The following is a 26431-nucleotide window of genomic DNA, read 5'->3' as shown; positions in this document are numbered from 1 at the left end:
ATACAGTTAAGTCCATATATATTTGGACAGAGACAACATTTTTCTAATTTTGGATATAGACATTACCACAATGAATTTTAAACAAAACAATTCAGATGCAGTTGAAGTTCAGACTTTCAGCTTTCATTTGAGGGTATCCACATTAAAATTGATGAAGGGTTTAGGAGTTTCAGCTCCTTAACATGTGCCACCCTGTTTTTAAAGGGACCAAAAGTAATTGGACAATTGACTCCAAGGCTATTTCATGGACAGGTGTGGGCAATCCCTTCCTTATGTCTTTCTCAATTAAGCAGATAAAAGGCCTGGAGTTGATTTGAGGTGTGGTGCTTGGATTTGGAAGGTTTTCCTGTGAAGTAAACATGCGGTCAAAGGAGCTCTCCATGCAGGTGAAACAAGCCATCCTTAAGCTGCGAAAACAGAAAAAACCATCCGAGAAATTGCTACAATATTAGGAGTGGCAAAATCTACAGTTTGGTACATCCTGAGAAAGAAAGAAAGCACTGGTGAACTCATCAATGCAAAAAGACCTGGGCGCCCACAGAAGACAACAGTGATCGATGATCGCAGAATAATCTCCACGGTGAAGAGAAACCCCTTCACAACAGCCAACCAAGTGACCAACACTCTCCAGGAGGTCGACGTATCAATATCCAAATCTACCATAAAGAGAAGACGGCATGAAAGTAAATACAGAGGGTTCACTGCACGGTGCAAGCCACTCATAAGCATCAAGAATAAAAAGGCTAGACTGGACTTTGCTAAAAAAAAACATCTAAAAAAGCCAGCACAGTTCTGGAAGAACATTCTTTGGACAGATGAAACCAAGATCAACTTCTACCAGAATGATGGAAAGAGAAAAGTATGGCGAAGGCTTGGTACAGCTCATGATCCAAAGCATACCACATCATCTGTAAACACGGAGGAGGCAGTGTGATGGCTTGGGCATGCATGGCTGCCAGTGGCACTGGGTCACTAGTGTTTATTGATGATGTCACACAGGACAGAAGCAGCCGAATGAATTCTGAGGTATTCAGAACCATACTGTGTGCTCAGATCCAGCCAAATGCAGCCAAACTGATTGGTCGTCGTTTCATACTACAGATGGACAATGACCCAAAACATAAAGCCAAAGCAACCCAGGAGTTTATTAAAGCAAAGAAGTGGAATATTCTGGAATGGCCAAGTCAGTCACCTGATCTCAACCCAATTGAGCAGCATTTCACTTGTTAAAGTCCAACCTTCAGACAGAAAGGCCCACAAACAAACAGCAACTGAAAACCACCGCAGTGAAGGCCTGGCAGAGAATCAAAAAGGAGGAAACACAGCGTCTGGTGATGTCCATGAGTTCAAGACTTCAGGCAGACATTGCCAACAAAGGGTTTTCAACCAAGTACTAAAAATGAACATTTTATTTAAAATTATTTAATCTGTCCAATTACTTTTGGTCCCTTTAAAAACAGGGTGGCACATGTTAAGGAGCTGAAACTCCTAAACCCTTCATCCAATTTTAATGTGGATACCCTCAAATGAAAGCTGAAAGTCTGAACTTCAACTGCATCTAAATTGTTTTCTTTAAAATTCATTGTGGTAATGTCTACAACCAAAATTAGAAAAATGTTGTCTCTGTCCAAATATATATGGACTTAACTGTACCTACACCTCGGCTGATGCCTAGGTAGGAAGGTTTTGCAAGTGGTGGTTTCCCATAGTCCAACCAAGATTTGGACACGATAGTCTGTTCCCTCCCTTGGGACTGCTTTAGGACGTCCTATGGTTACCTGTGTCCCCAAAAGGATTTTTGTTAATCATAAAATCTTTCTTGGAGCCTTCATTGAGGGGAACAGAAGCCACCCTTGTGTTTTTGTGCCTATGTAGGGACTGTATAGTTATTTGTTGTTGCTTCTTCTATTTTCTCAGTAACTGGGGAGCTTTGTGCCAGTAAGTGGGTGTATGCTGCTGAGGAGTTAATTTTCTTGCCTAATGTCAGCCTCCTAGCGACTGCAGCATACAACCATGATTACCAATGAAGGCTCCAAGAAAGAGATTTTATGTTGAATACCAAAAATCCTTCCATTTTTTTTTTTTATTATAGCCGATACATGTACAAATGGAGTGGTCAGAGAATCGCTCACCTAGGGGGACTCTAGATTCAAGAGATACTGTATGGATAGCATATTCTACATGGGTTCTGCAGTACCATGAGTTGAAGAAAGCCTCTGCTGTGTGCTTTAGCTTTTCCCACCCATCAGTAATGTAGATGAAGCACACAAGAGAGCAGAAGCCAGGTGAAGAGTGGAGGTGTCAGACATGCTGTGCTAGGCAGCTGAGGAACATAGTTCCTCTGTGTTCGGCCGTTTCAGTGTGCAGAAGTCTCGTGTAGTAATACTCATGCGACGTTTCTGAAAGCGTAAATGAGCCTGCAAAGCCATCAGTGATGCTTGTAAAGGCTCTGGCCTCCTACAAAGTGCCTTGATTGGTTTGAGCAGCCATTTTGTGCTAAAAGATTTCTTAAGAAGAAACAAGACAATGATTATTAGCTGATACGGTATCAAGGAGTGCTCATTCTAATCTGTAGTTCCTGTGCGGGAGGCAGAAGATGACCGTGCAAGTAACAGTTCAGTACTACAGTAATTGAGTAACAGGGTCTCTAGGTGCTCCAAACAGTAACGGCCACCGCTGTCTACCTCTTACATACTTCAGAGCGTCAGCAACATTATGTGTCAGTGGCAGGCTCCATACAAACTCATGCTAACACACTGTGCCCTGGCCTCATCATTCTGGGCTTACATGACAGGCCAGCGGACCTTCAGTGTCCTACCTCCTAATTTAAATATGACGCCTGTACAGTTAATATTGTGGTCTCCCCCCCCCCCCCCCAAAAAAAAAAAAAGTCTCCATCAAAATGGCGTCAGCGGCGGCGCTTTCGCAATAGCATCTGTCGGCAAGCAATGCTCTCAATCTGCGCATGCGCTATCCACTGTGTACCAAGGACGAGTGCGGGAGCACACCCAAGAAGATATCATCGCTGAGCTCCTAGGTTCGGCGATGATGATAATTCAGTTAATCCCTTTAAATACCAGCATGTACCCGACTGCAGAAGTCTCATTTGTAGAGTTGAGCAAATTTTTCAAAATTCGGTTCTAATTATGATCGGCGGCGAATATTGTATTTGCAATATTCGCCGAACATCAAACAAATTCAGCAAGAATAGGGGGCCAACATAGCACGAATATGGAAAATTCAGATTTGGTGACCGATTCGGAACATATTAGCTCAACTCTACTCATATGTACACTACCGTTCCAAAGTTTAGGGTCAGTTAGAAATTTCCTTATTTTTGAAAGAAAAGCACAGTATTTTCCAATGAAGCTAGCATTAAATGATTCAGAAATACACTCTATACATTGTTAATGTGCTAAATGAGTATTGTAGCTGCAAACGTCTGGTTTGTAATGCAATATCTTCATAGGTATATAGAGGCCCATTTCCAACAACCATCACTCCAGTGTTCTTATGGTACTTTGTGTAAGAAGGATAATGGATGGCTAGAATACCCTTTGAAAACCCTTGGGCAAGTATGTTAGCACAGCTGAAAAGTTTGGCCAATTAGAGAACCTATAAACCTGACCTTCCTTTGAGCTAGTTGAGAATCTGGAGCATTACATTTGTTGGTTCCATTAAACTCTCAAAATGGCCAGAAAAAAAGAACTTTCATGTGAAACTCGACAGTCTATTCTTGTTCTTAGAAAAGAAGACTATTCCATGGGAGAAACTGCCAAGAAACTAAAGATTTCCTACAACGGTGTGTACTACTCCCTTCAGAGGAGATCATAAACGGGCTCTAACCTGAGTAGAAAGAGAAGTAGGAGGCCCTGCTGCACAACTGAGCAACAAGACAAGTACATTAGTCTGTAGTTTGAGAAATCGGCACCTCACAGGACCCCAACTGGCAGCTTTATTAAATAGTACACGCAAAACGCCAGTGTCAACATCTACACTGTGTTCGAAGTTACTATGCCAATTGGATTTAAGTGTCAAAACGATTTAATTGTTTTGTTTTTCAAATAAACTCATGGATGGCATTGTGTCTCAGGGCTCAATGGATCACTGAAATCAATCTTAAACACATGTGATAATTAGTTTTCCAGGTGATTCTAATTGAAGGAAAACTACTTAAAAATGATGTTCCACATTATTAAGCAGGCCACAGTTTTCAAGTAACATGGGAAAGAAAACGGATCTCTCTGCTGCCGAAAAGCATCAAATAGTGCAATGCCTTGGTCAAGGGATGAAAACATTAGATATTTCTTCAAAATTTAAGCGTGATCATCTTACTGTTAAGAGATTTGTGGCTGAATCTGAGCACAGTCGTGTTCGTGCTGATAAAGGCATAATGAGGAAGATTTCTGCCAGGCAAGTTCATCGGATAAAGAGAGCAGCTGCTATAAAGCCATTACAAACCAGCAAACAGATATTTGAAGCCGCTGATGCTTTTGGAGTCCCTCGAACCTCAAGGTGTAGGATCCTTCAAAGGCTTGCTTTGGTTCATAAACCTACTATTCTGCCACCCCTAAACAGTGTTCACAAGCAGAAACTGTTGTAGTGGGCCCAGACATACATGAAGACTAATTTTTAAAGAGTCTTGTTTACTGATGAGTGTCGAGCAACCCTGGATGGTCCAGATGGATGAAGTAGTGGATAATTGGTGGATGGCCACCATGTCCCAACAAGGCTGCAACGTCAGCAAGGATGTGGAGGAGTCATGTTTTGGGACGGAATCATGGGGAAACAGCTGGTAGGGCCCTTTAAAGCTCCTAAAGATGTGAAAATTATTTCTGCAAAGTATATAGAATTTCTGACTAACAACTTTCTTCTATGGTATAAAAAGCAGAAACGTGCCTTGAGGAGCAAAATCATCTTCATGCATGACAATGCACCATCTCATGCTGCAAAGAATACCTCTGAGTCATTGGCTGCTATGGGCATAAAAGGAGATAAACTTATGGTGTGGCCACCATCTTCCCCTGACCTCAACCCTATAGAGAACCTTTGGAGTATCATCAAGCAAAAGATCTATGTGGGTGGGAGGCAGTTCACATCAAAACAGCAGCTCTGGGAGGCTATTCTGACTTCATGCAAAGAAATACAAGCAGAAACTCTCCAAAAACTCACAAGTTCAATGGATGCAAATAATCGTGAAGGTGATATCAAAGAAGGGTTCCTATGTTAACATGTAACTTGGCCTGTTAGGATGTTTTGGAGTTAAATAGCTTTTTTTTTCAGTTCTTTAACCCCTTTCTGCCAGCTGACGGAATAGTACGTCAGCTGGCAGATCCCCTGCTTTAAGGTGGGCTCCGGCGGTGAGCCCACCTTAAAGCCGCGACATGTCAGCTGTTTTTTACAGCTGACATGTGCGCGCAATGAGCACGAGCGGAATCGCGATCCGCCCGCGCCCATTAACTAGTTAAATGCCGCCGTCAAGCGCTGACAGCGGCATTTAACTAGCGCTCCCGGCCGCGCGGCCGGAGGTGCTCGCACCGCTGACCCCCGTCACATGATCGGGGGTCAGCGGTGCATCGCCATAACAACCAGAGGTCTCCTTGAGACCTCTATGGTTGTTGATGGCCGATTGCTTTGAGCGCCACCCTGTGGTCGGCGCTCAAAGTACACCTGCCTTTCTGCTACATAGAGGTGATCTATATTTCACCTCTATGTAGCAGAGCCGATCGAGTTGTGCATGCTTCTAGCCTCCATAGGAGGCTATTGAAGCATGCCAAATTTAAGAAAAAAAGTGTTTAAAAATATAAAAAAAATAAAAAATGTTTGGTATCGCCGCGTTCAGAATCGCCCGATCTATCAATAAAAACAAAGGATTAACCTGACCGCTAAATGGCGTAGCGAGAAAAAAAAATCAAAACGCCAAAATTACGTTTTTTTGGTCGCCGCAACATTGCATTAAAATGCAATAACGGGCGATCAAAAGAATGTATCTACACCAAAATGGTATCATTAAAAACGCCAGCTCGGCACGCAAAAAATAAGCCCTCACCCGACCCCAGATCATGAAAATTGGAGACGCTACGGGTATCGGAAAATCGCGCAACTTTTTTTTTTAGCAAACTTTGGAATTTTTTTTCACAACTTAGATAAAAAATAACCTAGACATGTTAGGTGTCTATGAACTCGTAATGACCTGGAGAATCATAATGGCAGGTTAGTTTTAGCATTTGGTGAACCTAGCAAAAAAAGCCAAACAAAAAACAAGTGTGAGATTGCACTTTTTTTGCAATTTCATCACACTTGGAATTTTTTTCCCGTTTTCTGTTACATGGCATGGTAAAACCAATGGTATCGTTCAAAAGTACATCTAGTCCCACAAAAAATAAGCCCTCACATGGCCATATTGACGGAAAAATAAAAAAGTTATGGCTCTGGGAAGGAGGGGAGCGAAAAACGAAAACGAAAAAACGGAAAAAGCTCCGGGGGTGAAGGGGTTAAAACATATCAAATGTCTAGAAATTCTACTGTGCCTAATAATTTGGAACAGTGCATTTTGAGGTTTTATTCATTTTGGAGATTATACTGTTATCATTGGGAGGTTTCTTCAATAAAATTCGATGTATACTCTAAAGGGTGATGACTTTTATTAGACTGACTGTCATTTGGACGAACCATTTAGGAAAATCCGAGAAAAATATCATTTGCATAATAATTTGGAACATAGTGTACAGTGAAGAGGTGACTCCGGGATGCTGGCCTTCAGGGCGGAGTGGCAAAGATAAAGCCATATCTGAGACTGACTGTGAAGAATTACCGTTCCTCCCACGTCACCAATCCGTGACGTCACTACACAGGCCCAGCTCTCCTGCGCCCCCTTTGCCTCTCAGGTCAATCAGGGAACTGTACCTAGAGCAAATGGCCGCCGGGGAGACTGCCCTGTTACCCACGCTGGGTATTCTAAGATTCGCAATCAGAGTAAAAGGATCAGCCCAAAATTAATTTATGATTTAATTGCCTTAAGGGCGCACTAGGTAATACAAGAAATATACAATCACGATATATCAAGAGTTACAGTCAGAGTAGAATATAACAATCATAATACAAGGCTTAAAGGTATACAGCTGGAGGTCAATTTACCAGGTTGAAGGTCGCTTGTGGAAGCCGGGGGGGGCTCAGTGTTCCGCAGGTCCACAACTTGGTTGCCGGGCAGCCCCCAGAAAGCGTGTGCTTGCCTCCCCTCTGGCTGGCATACGCCCTGTTCCTTAGTTAGTCATCTTCTTCTGTTCGTCCCTCTCCAAGTGTCCACAGCTCTTAAACCTTGCTGTGCCCCTCCGCCTGTAGCTGGGTGGGCTTAGCAATCTCCACCCCTCTGCCTCCCTGCAAGATTTATTCCAATCTAATATATAAAGCTGAATGTGTGTGTGTGTGTATGTATGTATGTATGTATGTATGTCCGGGATTGGCATCTGAACCGTAGCAGCTACAGCCACAAAATTTTGCACAGTCACACGTCTGGACCCCGAGAGCGTCATAGGCTATGTTGTGAGGTGAAATTTTAACCCCGCGCTTTCCAATTCACCAAACAATTTTGCCCCTATCTACATAATGGGGAAAAAGTGAAAGGAAAAGTGTTGGAGGCGTCGCAGCTACAGGCACAAAATTTTGCACAGTCACACGTCTGGACCCTGAGAGCGTCAAAGCTATATTGTGAGGTGAAATTTTAACCCCGCGCTTTCCAAGTCACCAAACAATTTTGCCCCTATCTACATAATGGGGAAAAAATGAAAGGAAAAGTGTTGGAGGCAAATTAACAGCTGCCAGATGTGAACAAGGGGGACTTAAAGAATGACAGCGATGGCACCAAAGAGTATATACTGTACAGTTGCTAAGGTGGGGCCCCAACATGGGATAATCACACCACCACGGGGATATGAACACACACACAAAATGCGCCACACACTACCACGTGCTCGAACACATATACCACCCTCAGTGCACATTTCACCACACATACACCAACCTCGCCACATAACAGTAGAAACACAAAAGTCGCCGCTCAAAACTCGCCACGCGCAAAACTCTCCACATGCAAAACTCGCCACACGTGCAAAACTCGCCACACGCAAAACTTGCACACGCAGAAAAATTGCCACACGCAGAAAAATTGCCACATGCACAAAAGTTGCAACACATGCAAAAGTTGCCTCACACAAAACTTGCACATACTCAAAAGGCACCACACATAAAACTCGCCACGCGCAAAACTCGCCATGCGCAAAACTTGCTGCACACAACTTGCTACACTAACCTGTCACATGCAACTCGACACACAAAAAGTTGCTACACGCATGTCGCCACACAAAACTCATCTCACAAAAGTCCCTACATGCATGTCGCCACACGCAACTCAACACACACAACTTGACACACGAAACTCGCCCTAAAACACACACAAGTCTGGTATCCTTCAAAAATAAAAATCTGATTAATAAGCAGACAAACTACAAGAGCAACAAATGTACCATATAGGAATCCGGCAGCTGTCAGTCACATGACCAGTCTATTATGTGTATGTGTGAGCTAATATATACTGCCAGGGGGTGGGCTTACTGTTGGCTGGGGATTTATCAGGCTGCCATTTTAGCTTACAAATACTGAGGTAAAAATACTGACCAAATAACGTGTGAACGAGGGCTAATACAGGAGGAGATGGCATACAGCTATATACTATATACAGGAGATGACACACAGGTATATACTATTTACAGGGGAGATGACACACAGGTATATACTATATACAGGAGGAGATGACACACAGATATATACTATATACAGGAGAGATGACACACAGGTATATACTATATAGAGGAGGAGATGACATACAGGTACATACTACATACAGGAGGAGATGACATACAGGTATATACTATATACAGGAGGAGATGACACACAGGTATATACTATATACAGGAGCAGATTACCTACAGGTATATAGTATATACAGGAGGAGATGACACAGGTATATGCTATGTATAGGAGGAGATGACATACAGGTATATACTATATACAGGAGATGACACACAGATATATACTATATATAGGTGAGATGACACACAGGTATATACTATATACAGGAGATTACATACAGGTATATCTAATATATAAAGCTGAATGTGTGTATGTATGTATGTGTGTATGTCCGGGATTGGCATCTGTACCGTCGCAGCTACAGCCACAAAATTTTGCACAGTCACACGTCTGGACCCCGAGAGCGTCATAGGCTATGTTGTGAGGTGAAATTTTAACCCCGCGCGTTCCAATTCACCAAACAATTTTGCTCCTATCTACATAATGGGGAAAAAGTGAAGGGAAAAGTGTTGGAGGAAAATTGACAGCTGCCAGATGTGAACAATGAGGACTTAAAGAATGAGAGCGATGGCGACAAAGAGTATATACCGTACAGTTGCTAAGGTGGGGCCCCGACATGGGATACTCACCACACACGGGGATATGAACACAAACACAAAATGCGCCACACACTACCACGTGCTTGAACACATATACCACCCTCAGCACACATTTCACCACACACACACACCAACCTCGCCACATAAAAGTCGAAACACAAAAGTCACCACTCAAAACTCGCTACATGCAAAACTCGCCATATGCAAAACTAGGCTCACGCAAAACTCGCCACACGTGCAAAACTCACCTCATGGAAAACTCACCTCATGCAAAACTTGCACACACAGAAAAATTGCCACATGTACAAAAGTTGCACCACATGCAAAAGTTGCCTCACACAAAACTTGCACATACTCAAAATGCACCACACATAAAACTCGCCACGCGCAAAACTCGCCATGCACAAATCTTGCTGCACACAACTTGCTACACTAACCTGTCACATGCAACTCAACACACAAAATGTTGCTACACGCATGTCGCCACACAAAACTCATCTCACAAAAGTCGCTACATGCATGTCGCCACACGCAACTCAACACACACAACTTGACACATAAAACTCGCCCTAAAACACACACAAGTCTGGTATTGTCCTTCAAAAATAAAAATCTGATTAATAAGCAAACTACAAGAGCAACAAATGTACCATATAGGAAATACGGCAGCTGTCAGTCACATGACCTGTCTATTATGTGTATGTGTGAGCTAATATATACTGCCAGGGGGGAGGGCTTCCTGTTGGCTGGGGATTTATCAGGCTGCCAATAGCAACCAATCACAGCTCAGCTTCTATTTTGCTACAGTTAATTAACCTGAGCTCTGATTGGTTAATATAGGCAACAAAGACATTCTCAGTATAACAAAGCTAATATATGTTGTGAAATGCTTCTATTTGCTTAGTTTTTGCCTTTTACTAATTACATTTCTATCTATTTGTTTTGTGGTTTTTGTGTGCAGAATAAATTTTTGTTAACACATTCTATTTTGCTAACAGCAGTCATTAACCCGGGCGAAGCCGGGTAGTACAGCTAGTATCTAATAAATGGGATAACTTCTCTCAGGATGATCGGATCAGCACATGGGCAGTACCAGCACCTGTGGTTTGTTCTGCCGGTTGCACTGGGATCAAACCTGGACCCATTCGGTCCCTGTGGGAGGCTGATCTCTATATCTCGGGTTTCAGACCTCCCACGGACACGGGAGTCGCACTGTTAGATGCGCCATTTCTTTAGGGTGAGGGGAATATTTTTTATGAGCCGGTACCTCGGACGATGCGTCCATAATTAACGATTCCATGTTGGAGACGGTTCGACTGGGCGGCCATAATAGATGTGTATCCAGTGGCCACTTGACATGCGTGCTTTAATTAAGCCCCCAAGCACTTCCAAGCCCCCTGCTGGTGTGGCTTCCTCACTGAGCTTTGAAATGCTATCTGCCTGCCAAATTGTGCTCAGCCCATTAACATACTGAAAGGAACTTTATTCATCAGAGAGAAAGGTGGGGGCCAGGAGCACTCCTCTCTGCAGACCTTTGACCAGGAGACAAAATGGAGTCACGCCAATCTCTGTTAGTATGCCCGTCCAAGATGGCGGCTGTTCCCTCATCACACTGACTAATAAAAGGAAAAATGAATATGGGCAAAAGAACACAGACATTGGACAGAGGAAGATTGGAAAAAAGTGTTCAAGTTTGAGGTGTTTGGATCACACAGAAGAACCTTTGTGAGAAGCAGAACTGAAAAGATGCTGGAAGAGAGTCTGACGCCATCTGTCAAGCATGGTGGAGGTAATGTGATGGTCTGGGGTGGCTTTGGTGCTGGTAAAGTGGGAGATTTGTACAAGGTAAAAGGGATTCTGAATAAGGAAGGCTATCACTCCATTTTGCAACGCCATGCCACACCCTGTGGACAGCTCTTGATTGGAGCCAATTTCATCCTACAACAGGACAATGACCCAAAGCACACCTCCAAATTATGCAAGAACTACCGGTATTTAGGGAAGAAGCAGGCAGCTGGTATTCTATCTGTAATGCAGTGGCCAGTGCAGTCACCAGATCTTAACCCCATTGAGCTGTTGTGGGAGCAGCTTGACCGTATGGTGCAAAAACTGCCCATCAAGCCAAACCAACATGTGGGAGGGGCTTCTGGAAGCATGTGATTAAATTTCTCTAGATTACCTCAGCAAATTAACTGCTAGAATGCCAAAGGTCTACAATGCTGGAATTGCTGCAAAGGAGCATTCTTTGACGAAAGCAAAGTTTGAAGAAAATTATTATTTAAAAAAAAAAATCTTTTTCTCGAACCTTGTCAATGTCTGGGCTAGATTTTCTATTTATTTGGCAACTCATTTGATTAATAAAAGTATGAGTTTTCATGGAAAACACAAAATTATCTGGGTGACCCTAAACTTTTGAACGGTAGTGTAGTAATACATGAGTATTTGTAGCTCGTTCAACAATGCACAGACCTCTCTGACGCTTGTACGTGCGTTATAGCGACATCTGCCTCAAAGCATTCTACAGAGCTTACAAGTTAAGATGACCCATGGGAAGATGAAGAAAAGCCCTCTAAGGAAACATCCAATGTCTTTTTAACCCCTTCATGACCCAGCCTATTTTGGCCTTAATGACCTGGCCGTTTTTTGCAATTCTGACCAGTGTCCCTTTATGAGGTAATAACTCAGGAACGCTTCAACGGATCCTAGCGATTCTGAGATTGTTTTTTCGTGACATATTGGGCTTCATGTTAGTGGTAAATTTAGGTCGATAATTTCTGAGTTTATTTGTGAAAAAAACGGAAATTTGGCGAAAATTTTGAAAATTTCGCAATTTTCACATTTTGAATTTTTATTCTGTTAAACCAGAGAGTTATGTGACACAAGATAGTTAATAAATAACGTTTCCCACATGTCTACTTTACATCAGCACAATTTTGGAAACAAATTTTTTTTTTGCTAGGAAGTTATAAGGGTTAAAATTTGACCTGTGATTTCTCATTTTTACAACAAAATTTACAAAACCATTTTTTTTAGGGACCACCTCACATTTGAAGTCATTTTGAGGGTTCTATATGGCTGAAAATACCCAAAAGTGACACCATTCTAAAAACTGCACCCCTCAAGGTGCTCAAAACCACATTCAAGAAGTTTATTAACCCTTCAGGTGTTTCACAGCAGCAGAAGCAACATGGAAGTAAAAAATGAACATTTAACTTTTTAGTCACAAAAATGATCTTTTAGCAACAATTTTTTTATTTTCCCAAGGGTAAAAGGAGAAACTGGACCACGAACGTTGTTGTCCAATTTGTCCTGAGTACGCGGATACCTCATATGTGGGGGTAAACCACTGTTTGGGCGCACGGCAGGGCTCGGAAGCGAAGGAGCGCCATTTGACTTTTTCAATGAAAAATTGGCTCCAATCTTTAGCGGACACCATGTCGCGTTTGGAGAGCCCCCGTGTGCCTAAACATTGGAGCTCCCCCACAAGTGACCCCATTTTGGAAACTAGACCCCCCAAGGAACTTATCTAGAAGCATAGTGAGCACTTTAAACCCCCAGGTGCTTCACAAATTGATCCGTAAAAATGAAAAAGTACTTTTTTTTCACAAAAAAATTATTTTAGCCTCAATTTTTTCATTTTCACATGGGCAACAGGATAAAATGGATCCTAAATTTTGTTGGGCAATTTCTCCTGAGTACACCGATACCTCACATGTGGGGGTAAACCACTGTTTGGGCACATGGTAAGGCTCGGAAGGGAAGGAGCGCCATTTGACTTTTTGAATGAAAAATTATATCCATCGTTAGCGGACACCATGTCGCGTTTGGAGAGCCCCTGTGTGCCTAAACATTGGAGATCCCCTACAAGTGACCCCATTTTGGAAACTAGACCCCCCAAGGAACTTATCTAGATGCATAGTGAGCACTTATAACCCCCAGGTGCTTCACAGAAGTTTATAACGCAGAGCCGTGAAAATAAAAAATAATTTTTCTTTCCTCAAAAATGATTTTTAGCCCAGAATTTTCCCAAGGGTAACAGGAGAAATTGGCTTTGATGGAATGCTCTGCGGGCGTCAGGTTGCTTTTGCAGAGCCCCTGATGTGCCTAAACAGTAGGAACTCCCCACAAGTGACTCCATTTTGGAAACTAGACCCCCAAGGGAACTTATCTAGATGTGTGGTGAGCACTTTGAACCCCCAAGTGCTTCACAGAAGTTTATAACGCAGAGCCGTGAAAATAATAAATGTGTTTCCTTTCCTCAAAAATATTTTTTTAGCCCAGAATTTTTTATTTTTGCAAGAGTAACAGGAGAAATTGGACCCAAAAGTTGTTGTCCAGTTTCTCCTGAGTACGCTGATACCCTATATATGGGGGTAAACCACTGTTTGGGCACATGCCGGGGCTCGGAAGGGAAGTAGTGACGTTTTGGAATGCAGACTTTGATGGAATGGTCTGCGGGCATCATGTTACGTTTGCAGAGCCCCTGATATGCCTAAACAGTAGAAACCCCCCACAAGTGACCCCATTTTGGAAACTAGACCCCCCAAGGAACTTATCTAGATGTGTGGTGAGCACGTTCAACCCCCAAGTGCTTCACAGAAGTTTACAACGCAGAGCCGTGAAAATAAAAAATCATTTTTCTTTCCTCAAAAAAGATGTTTTAGCAAGCAATTTTTTTATTTTCACAAGGGTAACAGGAGAAATTGGGCCCCAATATTTGTTGCCCAGTTTGTTGTGAGTGTGCTGGTACCCCATATGTGGGGGTAAACCACTGTTTGGGCACACGTCAGGGCTCGGAAGGGAAGTAGTGACATTTGAAATGCAGACTTTGATGGAATGGTCTGCGGGCATCACGTTGCATTTGCAGAGCCCCTGATGTGCCTAAACAGTAGAAACACCCCACAAGTGACCCCATTTTGGAAACTAGACCCCCGAAGGAACTTATCTAGATGTGTGGTGAGCACTTTCAACCCCCAAGTGCTTCACAGAAGTTTATAACGCAGAGCCGTGAAAATAAAAAATAATTGTTCTTTCCTCAAAAATTATGTTTTAGCAAGTAATTTTTTATTTTTGCAAGGGTAACAGGAGAAATTGGACCCCAACAGTTGTTGCCCAGTTTGTCCTGAGTACGCTGGTACCCCAAATGTGGGGGTAAACCACTGTTTGGGCGCATGTCGGGGCTTGGAAGGGAGGGAGCACTATTTGACTTTTTGAACGCAAGATTGGCTGGAATCAATGGTGGCGCCATGTTGCGTTTGGAGACCCCTGATGTGCCTAAACAGTGGAAACCCCTCAATTCTAACTTCAACACTAACCCCAACACACCCCTAATCCTAATCCCAACTGTAGCCATAACCCTAATCACAACCCTAACCCCAACACACCCCTAACCACAACCCTAACCGCAACACACCCGTAACCCTAATTCCAACCCTAATCCTAACCCCAACCCTAACCCTAATCCCAACCCTAACCACAACTGTAACCCCAACGCACCCATAACCCTATCCGTAACCCTAACCACAAGCCTAATCTTAAACCTATTTCCAAAACTAGCCCTAATTCCAACCCTAACTCTAATTCCAACCCTAACCCTAAGGCTATGTGCCCACGTTGCGGATTCGTGTGAGATTTTTCCGCACGATTTTTGAAAAATCTGCAGGTAAAAGGCACTGCGTTTTACCTGCGGATTTACAGCAGATTTCCAGTGTTTTTTTGTGCGGATTTCACCTGCGGATTCCTATTGAGGAACAGGTGTAAAACGCTGCGGAATCCGCACAAAGAATTGACATGCTGCGGAAAATACAACGCAGCGTTTCTGCACGGAATTTTCCGCACCATGGGCACAGCGGATTTGGTTTTCCATAGGTGTACATGGTACTGTAAACCTGATGGAAAACTGCTACGAATTCGCAGCGGCCAATCCGCTGCGGATCCGCGGCCAATCCGCTGCAGATCCGCGGCCAATCCGCTGCAGATCCGCGGCCAATCCGCTGCGGATCCGCGGCCAATCCGCTGCGGATCCGCGGCCAATCCGCTGCGGATCCGCGGCCAAATCCGCACTGAGTGCACATGCCATAACCCTAACCCTACCCCTAACCCTACCCGTAACCCTAACCCTACCCCTAACCCTACCCCTAGTTCTAACCCTAGTTCTAACCCTAACCCTAGTGGAAAAAGAAAAAAAAAATATTTTCTTTATTTTATTATTGTCCCTACCTATGGGGGTGATAAAGGGGGGGGGGTTATTTATTATTTTTTTTATTTTGATCGCTGTGATAGAACCTACCACAGCGATCAAAATGTACTTTGTAATGAATCTGCCGGCCGGCAGATTCGGCGGGCGCAGTGAGCATGCGCCCGCCATTTTGGAAGATGGCGGCGCCCATGGAGGAGGCGGACGGGCACCGGGAGCCTCGGTAAGTATAAGGGGGGGGAGATCGGGGCACGGGGGGGGGCGTCGGAGCACGGGGGGGTGACATAGGAGCAGGGGGGGAGCGGACAGGAGGACGGGGGAGCGGAGCACAGGACGGAGGGGACTACGGGACAGATCGGTGGCTTGGGGGGGCGATCGGTGGGGTGGGGTGGGGGGGTCACTTCAGTATTTCCAGCCATGGCCGATGATATTGCAGCATCGGCCATGGCTGGATTGTAATATTTCACCAGTTTTTTAGGTGAAATATTACAAATCGCTCTGATTGGCAGTTTCACTTTCAACAGCCAATCAGAGCGATCGTAGCCACGGGGGGGTGAAGCCACCCCCCCTGGGCTGAAGTACCACTCCCCCTGTCTCTGCAGATCGGGTGAAATCGGAGTTAACCCTTTCACCCGATCTGCAGCGACGCGATCATTCCATGACGCCACATAGGCGTCATGGGTCGGATTGGCACCGACTTTCATGACGCCTACGTGGCGTCAAAGGTCGGGAAGGGGTTAAGGAGGGGCAGCCTGCTGTGATTTTCAAAACACTTAGGGAATCATCAACAGTTTTTTCTCCTTAAAGCGCTCCTATCAAAGGTTTTTATCCTCTTAATACATAGTAATCATCATATTATATAGCACTGTGCACTTACAATTGCTCATTTTACCTTTCTACCCAGTTAATTCTTCTGCTTTCTCTGCTCTATGTAGAAACAGGAAGTCTCTTGTCCCTGCATTTATCATCCCCCCTCTTCAACTCCTGACCCAGCTGTTCCCTCCTCCCCCTGCCAGGGACTTTTGCAGTGGCTCAAGACTCATGCAGGGAAAATTGACCTCCTGTTTCTACATAGAGCTTAGAAGGATTCAGCTAGTCCCTTTTTAATCACGTGATGTCATAGATCTATGAGGTATGCCTTTCTCTTCCAGGTATACTATGGTTTGTGGTTGCCTTTTCTGGCTTTTCCAATATTTCATATGTATATTTCATGAAAAGTACATCTGTGACCGAGCAGTTGGCAAATTTGTCTAATTTGTATTTGGTAGAAAGCAGAAGTTTGCTTTAGTCTGTAGTACTCAACGTTAAGTCAGATGTACATCATGTTCAAAACTCAATAAAAGCAACACTGTATGCATTGCTCAACATAAATGAGTACAACCCCCTTGAAAAGAAAGATTAAAAAAATAAAATCTCACTGAGCACATGAACAATTTCCAAAATGTTTGAGTTTCACGGAACATTTTTTTTCAACCCGTAACATGAAAGAAAGGTTATTATAACTTTCACTAGATGGTAGCCCGATTCTAACGCATCGGGTATTCTAGAATATGTATGTAGTTTATTTATGAAGATTTTAGAATAATACATTGAGTACACAGGATTCGGTTAACCGCGACCAATTAGCGAAGCGTGGTTCAAATCCCGCGCCAATTCATGGCCGGACTGCGCCTGTTGCTGATTGTTCACGGCCGGCCACGTAGTACATAGCACAGCCACGTAGTACATAGCACAGCCACGTAGTACATTGCACAGCCACGTAGGTACATAGCACAGCCACGTAGTATATAGCACAGCCATGTAGGATATTGCACAGCCACTTAGTATATAGCACAGCCATGTAGTATATTGCACAGCCCACGGAGTATATTGCACAGCCCATGGAGTACATAGCACAGCCACGTAGTATATTGCACAGCCACGTAGTATATTGCACAGCCACGTAGTATATAGCACAGCCATGCAATATATAGCACAGCCCACGGAGTGTATAACAGCCCACTTAGCATATAACACAGCCACGTAGTATATAACAGCCCACGCACGCAGTATATAACACAGCCCACGTAGTGTATAACACAGCCCACGTAGTGTATAGCACAGCCCACGTAGTGTGTAACACAGCCCACGTAGTGTGTAACACAGCCCACGTGGTGTGTAACACAGCCCACGTGGTGTGTAACACAGCCCACGTGGTGTGTAACACAGCCCACGTGGTGTGTAACACAGCCCACGTGGTGTGTAACACAGCCCACGTGGTGTGTAACAGCCCACGTGGTGTGTAACAGCCCACGTGGTGTGTAACAGCCCACGTGGTGTGTAACACAGCCCACGTGGTGTGTAACACAGCCCACGTGGTGTGTAACACAGCCCACGTGGTGTGTAACACAGCCCACGTGGTGTGTAACACAGCCCACGTAGTGTGTAACACAGCCCACGTAGTGTGTAACACAGCCCACGTAGTGTGTAACACAGCCCACGTAGTGTGTAACACAGCCCACTTAGTATATAGCACAGCCCACGTAATATACAACAGCCCATGTAGTGTATAACACAGCCACGTAGTATATAGCACAGCCCACGTAATATACAACAGCCCATGTAGTGTATAACACAGCCAAGTAGTATATAGCACAGCCCACGTAGTATATAGCACAGCCAAGTAGTATATTGCACAGCCACATAGTATATTGCACAGCCCACGTAGTATATTGCACAGCCCACGTAGTATATTGCACAGCCCACGTAGTATATTGCACAGCCCACGTAGTATATTGCACAGCCCACGTAGTATATTGCACAGCCCACGTGGTATATAGCAATGTGGGCATCATATCCCTGTTAAAAAAAGAATTAAAATAAAAAATAGTTATATACTCACCTTCCGTTGGCCCCCGGATCCAGGCGAAGCATTTACCGATGCTCCTCGCGTGCTCCGGTCCCAAGAGTGCATTGCGGTCTCACGAGGTGATGACGTAGCGGTCTCGCGAGACCGCTACGTCATCATCTCGCGAGATCACAATGCATGGAGTGGTCACCGGAACGTCGCGAGGAGCGCGAAAGGCCTGTTCTGGACCCGAGGGGCCGACGGACGGTGAGTATATAACTATTTCTTTAATTATTTTTAACATTAGATCTTTTTACTATTGATGCTGCATAGGCAGCATCAATAGTAAAAAGTTGGTCACACAGGGTTAATAGCAGTGTTAACAGAGTGTGTTACACCGCGGCATAACACGGACCGTTAATGCTGCCATTAACCCTGTGTGAGCAGTGACTGGAGAGGAGAATGGAGCGGGCGCCTGTCGTTGTCTAAGGGTCACTTCCGTGTTTCTGTCTGTCTGTAACGGAAATCCCAAGTCGCTGATTGGTCGTGGGTGTTTTGCCGCGACCAATCAGCGACTTGGGATTTCCGTTACAGACAGACAGAAACACGGAAGTGACCCTTAGACAATTATATAGTAGATTCCAAAATCTTCAATTATACTTAAAGTAGTTAATGTAAAAATGAGTACACACTACATCACAAATTACTACATCTAGTATTTTGTATGACCTCCATGATTTTTAATGACAGCACCAACTCTTCTTGGCATGTAAAGATCAAGTTGGTGACATATTGCAACATCTATTTCTATTCTTCAAGAATAACCTCTTTTAGAGCCTGGATGCTGGATGGAGAATGACGACAACTTGTCACTTTAATATTTCCCATAGGTGTTCGGTTGGGGTCAGATCTGGAGCCACTTGGCCACTGAATCACTTTCACCCAGTTCTGCAGAAATGCAACAGATGTATGTATTGGAACACGGTAATGTTGGAAAAGTGCACGGAGTGATAGTGCCATCTTCTATTTCAATATAGGACAGTACATCTGTGAATTAATCATAGCATCAATGAAATGCAGCTCCCCAACCCCAGCAGCGCTCATGCAGCCCCACTTAAGATCACTGCCACCACCATGGTTCACTGAAGGCACCGTGTTTTTTTCTAAATTAATTTTATAAATGCAAGGTGCCCACGGTGACACGTGGTGATGGCAGTGATCTTATCTTATGGGCTGTGTGAGTGCTGCTGGGGTTGGGGACCTACATTTCATTGATGGTATCATGAACTCACAGAGGTACATATGGTTCTATATTGAAATAGAAGATGCTACCATCACTCCGTGCCCTTAGTAGACGCGCAGTTCTCCAACATGACAGTGATCCAAAACTCACATCTAAGGTCACTGTTGCATTTCCGAGGTAAAACAAGGTGAAAGTGATTCATTGGCCAAGTGTCTCCTGATCTGAACCCAACCGAACACAGATTGGAAATTCTGAACAGACAAGATGAGCGTCACTCTACATCCAGTATCCAGGCTCTAAAAGAGGTATTCTTGAAGAATAATGAATCCCCATGACTCCAGGACACTACAAAGCACCGACATCAGATGAAATTAGCTATAAAAAAAAAAAAAAAAATCTATATAATTCTCACTGTAGATACACACACATGCATAAGTGTGAAACGATAACTGCAGTGAAGATTAGTATGAACTCCTTTTCTCACACCAGTCCAGCTTTAGTTTACAGCATGACGGCTTGTAGACAATCAATAGACCAAACCTACGGCTGCGGCTACTCACCAGGACAATGCTGACGAGCTGCTCATAATCAATGGTCAGGTAATTAACTGAGGCCCGTAGTTCTCGCAGCCAATTAATAATCTGCCCGTCCTGCAAAAAAGACAAACAGCATTGAGGAATATGCAGCATCTAATCTACTGCAGTACAGTGGCTGCAATCACTCTCTCTCTCTCTCTATATATATATATAATACATTTTCCTACTGACTTTTTACATTTTTTCTTAGCCGTCCTCACCTCACCCAGACTTTAGTCTGCGATCATTTGATTGCATGCACTATATACTGCTAAAAACTGATGGACTTAGTTTACTCATCTGCAGCCAGCAATAGTCAATGCAACATAGAGACTATAGAAGGCAAACGGTTAATTTTTTAATTATACCCAATTGCATAAATGATTTTCAGCCCCAATTATATGGTTTTAAAAGGAACCTGTCAGCAGCATTTCTCCCCAAACTATTTATATGAGCATGTACTTCTTTCAAGGACAAGACAAGCAATACCATCACATGGTCGGTCCGTTCCTCCTCCGAGAACTGTTTCTTAATTGATTTGCAAATGAGGATGAAGAACTATATGCAGATCTGAAGCCTCAGTCACTCCAGCTCTGTTCCTCGCCCAGCACCATCTCCTCCTGTTTTACTGACAGCCTCTATGTAGTGTTACTTCAGGCAAAGGAGCCGTCAGTCAAGCAGGAGGCAGCGGCGGCGCTGGGTAAGGAGTGACTGAGGCTTCAGATCTACAGTAGCACTTCAGCCTCATTTATTTATCTATACAAACATTGATTTCTCAGTAACAGTAGAACGGACCGGCCATGTAAAGGTATTGATGGACTTGTCATTGAAGGAACTACAAGTGCATATAAATAGTTTGGGGGGTTAAATCCTGCCGACAGATTACATCACAAAATAAAGTAGTGATCATTTGCATCCAAAACAAGTTTGTGGAAATAACCAGGATCTCAGCCTGATCTACACCAGTAATAACATTTGGTAGGACTGCAGGGGCCCTTACCTTTATCTCGGGGTCAGACAACTGATGCTTTAGAAGTTCAAAATCATTCTGGTTACCCTGATGGAATAAAAGGAGGTGCAAAGAGTAAGTCTGAGGATCGGCAGAACCCAAGAACATACAGGACACGCTAAACATCACAGTAAAGGCTCGCTCACACTTGCTATTAAATCTGACGAATGCAATCTAATTAAAAAAAAAACAAAAAAACAATGGATTGCATTCGGACCAATGTAACTATATGCTTCTGTTGTCATCTGCATTTTTTTCCCAGTTCCAATCGGATCACGATCGAATGGGGAAAAAAAAAATTGGATTGCACACACCCATACAGGTCTATGGGTGCATGTGAAACATTGCACTGCACTTGGATATCACCCGAGTGCAGTGCGATTCCCACCGACGATGAAGAAATTACTTTCTCCGTCTCCTCCGCACCTGTGCTACGATTCTCTCATGCGAGAAGATCAGAGCGCAGAGCACTGACACTCGGATCACAATAGCAGCAGAGCAGGAGACGTGGGTCATTAGCATATCGTATCCAATGTGATACGCTAGTGTGAACCCGGCCTAAAGGTGGTAACGGCAATGATCACATAACCCATCGACAGGGTCTTCTGGGGGTTAAAACAAAAAATCACTTAGGGTCCCAGGAGTGGATCTTCGCTGCGATGAGACACTTATCACCTTTCCTGTGGATGAATGATAAGTTGGGATTTTCGGACAGCCCTTTAATAACTTCCTAACATGCAGATGCATGAAGCCAGCTATACTCAGCAGGTGGCGGCTGTGTTATACAGCCACATCCTATCACTAGCACTGATCAGAGCTAGCTCAGATCACTGCTGGTAAACTAGTCAAAGGGAACGATTGAGTCCGGTGTCCATCGCTCTCTCCATGACAAGATACGTATTATACATACAAGACAATATCAATAAAAACAGCCTGGCGCACAAAAAAACAAGCGCTGTCTTGGAAGATGGGTAGGAAAAAAAAACAACACAAAAATGAAGAAAACATGCAGTCGGAGAAGGGGTAAAAACTATCCCAAAATTAACTATGGGAAACTGTGTTTTTTTTTTTTCTTTCTCCAGACCCTAAGGATTATGCATTTACAATATTTTTGACTATTGAAATGAGTGATCGATAGCCCATCAACAAGTGACGTGAGGAGTTATCAGGAGCCCTGCACACATATATTTACCTGGGAATAATTGGACAGGACGTCCGTCACTTTACCACCGAACCTGACAGTCTTCTTTGGAGGGGAGCTCAGGAACTCGTTACTTTCAGCCATCATGGTGTCTCCTTATAGAGTGACAGGACCTGCTGAGGATGAAAAATGTAATGACATTATCTATCTATGATCAGACCACTGCTGCAGGGCAGACCCCAGGCACAACCTTGTATATACCGTCCATGATACTACGGGTCAGTGTTATATGGTGCACAACGTGTTACTCTCTATTATACAGCTACTAGGGGCTCATTCACATGTAGCAATATGAGTCCCCAAGTTATAACCCCTTCCTGACATCCACTGTACATGTACAGTGCACCACTGACAGCAGTATTTAAAGGGAACCTGTCACCTCCAGATATGCTACCTGTGGGTAATTAGAATTGAAAGTACCACTCCAGGGTTTTTTTTCATTACCACAGTGGTATCATTACTATAATGTATGTTCCCTGTGTGTTGTAAAATACTTAACGATCGCAGTCTTCTGCTGTTCCCAGCACTGCTCCACTGCTCTTCTACACAACAGTCGCAGTCTTCTGCTGTTCCCAGCACCGCTCCACTGCTCTTCGGCACAACAGTCGCAGTCTTCTGCTGTTCCCAGCAGCGCTCCACTGCTCTTCTACACAACAGTCGCAGTCTTCTGCTGTTCCCAGCACCGCTCCACTACTCTTCTGCACAACAGTCGCAGTCTTCTGCTGTTCCCAGCACCGCTCTTCTACACAAGTCGCAGTCTTCTGCTGTTCCCAGCACCGCTCTACTACTCTTCTGCACAACGGTCACTGTCTTCTGCTGTTTACAGCAGCACTCCACTCCTCTTCTGCACAACGGTCGCAGTCTTCTGCTTTTCCCAGCTCCGCTCCTCTTCTGCACAACAGTCGCAGTCTTCTGCTGTTCCCAGCTCCACGCCACTTTTCTCTTCTGCCCAACGATTGCAGTCTTCTTCTGTTCCCAGCAGCGCTCCACTTTTCTGCACAAAAGTCGCTGTCTTCTGCTATTCCCAGCAGCGCTACACTCCTCTTCTGCCCAACGGTCGCAGTCTTCTGCTGTTCCCAGCACCACTCCACTCCTCTTCTGCACAACGGTTGCAGTCTTCTGCTGTTCCCAGCTCCGCTCCACTCCTCTTCTGCACAACGGTCGCTGTCTTCTGCTGTTCCCAGCACCGCTCCACTCCTCTTCTGCCCAACGGTCGCAGTCTTCTGCTGTTCCCAGCAGCGCTCCACTCCTCTTCTGCCCAACGGTCGCAGTCGTCTGCTGTTCCCAGCAGTGCTCCACTCCTCTTCTGCCCAACGGTTGCAGTCTTCTGCTGTTCCCAGCACCGTTCCACTCCTTCTGCACAACAGTCGCAGTCTTCTGCTGTTCCCAGCACTGCTCCACTGCTCTTCTAAACAACAGTCACAGTCTTCTGCTGTTCACAGCACCGCTCCACTCCTCTTCTGCCCAACGGTCGCAGTCTTCTGCTGTTCCCAGCACCACTCCACTACTCTTCTGCACAAGTCGCAGTCTTCTGCTGTTCCCAGCTCCGCTCCACTCCTTCTGCACAACGGTCGCAGTCTTCCGCTGTTCCCAGCACCGCTCCACTCCTCTTCTGCCCAATGGTCACAGTCTTCTGCTGTTCCCTGCAGCGCTCCACTCCTCTTCTGCACAAGGGTTGCAGTCTTCTGCTGTTCCCAGCACCGCTCCACTCCTTCTGCACAACGGTCGCAGTCTTCTGCTGTTCCCAGCACCGCTCCACTCCTCTGCTACAGAACGGTTGCAGTCTTTGGCTTTTCCCAGCATAGCGCCATTTCTCTTCTGCAGAAGTGTTGCAGTCTTCTGCTGTTCCCAGCACCAATCCACTCCTTTTCTGCACCTCGTGACCAGATTTGTGACCAACCAGATCGTTCCAGTGTTTGCTGTGCGGACCTGAAGTCACTTCTCATTATAAGGCCTCATTTACACGTCACTATTTTTGCATCGGTATTTGTATGCCAAAACAAAAAGTAGTACTTACAGACAAAAAGTATAAATGAAAGATTGACACCAGGTCTGTGTTATGGAGATGCTCCTGGTTTTGGCGTACAAATACTGACATGTGAATGAGGCCTAAGGGCTCCTTAAGACGTCAGTTTTTTTGCGTATTTTTTTTTTTTTTCACGGATCGCACTTGTATTTTTGAAAGTCTACGGGGCTGTTCACGTCAGTGATTTTTTTGGCGGACCAGTCATTCAGTACAAAATCGGAGACATGTTCGATATTGATCTGAGAGTCATATCAAACTCAGCAATGAAAATATAAGGTCCTGTGAAAAAAAAAAATCAGATGCCATCTGTGTGTTGTATATTTTTCACTAACATTTTTTCTCTCATCAGTGAGAAAAAAACTGATAAAACTCTGGCCACACTCACTGATAAATCTCGGTCCATTTTTCTTGTACGACAGAAAAAAAAACCTGACGTCTGTATGATTCCTTAATCTATGAGACTCAAAATCAAGCTATAAAAGACTTGCATCAAGAGCGACTGTGACCGATAGCAGTGGCCTCTGACCAGTCAGGAGCTGTGATCAAACGATGGCGGAGCAGGACAGGAAACAGTAGAAGACAGTGACTGGCAAGCTTTTTACTATGCACAGGGAACATACATTACTGATACCACTTCCATGGTAAGTTAAAAAAAAAAATAACCCAGAGTGCTACTTTAAATCTTGTTCAATCTTCTTCCTAAAGCAGCGGCTACCGGGAGAAAATGAAGTTATGTCTTCCCTGCAGCCGCTCACTTCCCGTCAACAGGGCGGTGCAGGAAGTCTTTTTGACGTCGTCACATCCACAAAACACAGATCTACCAAAATACAAGATTTAATCTGGAGTGTAAATGTCTTTAAGCAAATGAAAATTGAAACACCAGAATTGCTGTTTTTTGGTTGCGGCTTCCCTCCCTCTAAAATGAATTAAAAAGCTGAAATACCACCAGTAAAAACTACAGGTCCCAAAAAAAAACAAAAAACAAAACACTAAAAGCCCAATAAACAGAAAATAAAAAGTTATGGGTCTCAAAAATAAGTAAAATAAATCACCCTGGAAAGAAGGGGTTAAGCAAGTGCTCCACTACAGAGGGGTGATGGGGTCTTACAGGCTCCCCCCATATGCATGTATGGACGGGGGTCGCGCAGACAGCACTTTATTCCATAATCTGAGAGTGATGAAACACGAGTGGGGCACACACGTCCTCCACCAGTGTCTGTGGGCCGTGGGAACCCTTCTTATGCAGCTTATTATAGACGATAGGCGCCATTGCTGCTTATCCCCGGCAATAATCACGTCAGCATCGCCTGCTGGGAATAAAGACAACTGTCAGCGATCGTACGTTACCTGTGAGAAGTGACCGACCAAACGGAAATCGTTCCGGAACCGAAACAACGTGCTCAACCCGCCGCACGCGTCCAGCAGAGCCGTACCGGAAGTGAATCGAGGCGAACAGGAAGTGGGGCACGCACCCGGCAGAGCGCGGCGGCCATGTTGTGTGTACCGCTCCTGAATGCAGGAAGCAGGGGAGTGTGTCCTCCTGAGAAGTAAACACTGAGCAGAGACCAGAAGAAGCAGAACTCTAGAAAGATTACTTTGTAGTATATACACAGCAAATTACCTGTCAGATAAAGTCATATTTTATAGTAATGCATTGGCCATGAGTGCTGTCATTCCTTCTGTAAGGGTGGGCTGAGTTAATGCTTCCATATGGCTAGAGTCTCAAAGTGCAGACCCAAAAATGTGTATAATTTGACCCTCACCGTTAGGCCGGGGTCACACTTGCGAGTGCAGTGTGAGAACATCGGGCCAGTCTCTCGCCTCAATACTAGGCACTGCTGCCGTAGGTTCGACAGGAGCGTTCAGCTGCATAGAAATACATGCGGC

At 44.5% G+C, this 26431-nt stretch overlaps 1 protein-coding gene across 3 annotated transcripts in view; it reads right to left on the bottom strand.

The window, feature by feature from the left end:
* Window positions 1-26059, bottom strand: part of RRN3 (RNA polymerase I transcription factor RRN3) — a 44684-nt gene extending 18625 nt beyond the window's left edge. The window contains exons 1-4 of one of the 3 annotated variants that reach the window (XM_077275112.1): window positions 25892-26059; window positions 22510-22634; window positions 21309-21365; window positions 20294-20383 (exon numbers count right to left, since the gene is read on the bottom strand). In XM_077275112.1, the coding sequence (XP_077131227.1) occupies window positions 20294-20383; window positions 21309-21365; window positions 22510-22605 (243 nt within the window). In that variant the 5' untranslated portion in view covers window positions 22606-22634; window positions 25892-26059. Of the gene's footprint in view, window positions 1-20293; window positions 20384-21308; window positions 21366-22509; window positions 22635-25596; window positions 25863-25891 lie in introns of those variants that run through there. The other 2 variants (XM_077275113.1, XM_077275114.1) reach the window with 2 other exon arrangements.
* Window positions 26060-26431: the final 372 nt, after the last annotated feature.

Source organism: Ranitomeya variabilis, chromosome 7, assembly GCF_051348905.1.
Source record: "Ranitomeya variabilis isolate aRanVar5 chromosome 7, aRanVar5.hap1, whole genome shotgun sequence".
Classification (NCBI taxonomy): Eukaryota; Metazoa; Chordata; class Amphibia; order Anura; family Dendrobatidae; genus Ranitomeya; species Ranitomeya variabilis.
Note: the sequence above shows the minus strand (reverse complement) of the source record. Positions and strands in the feature narration are given on the sequence as shown.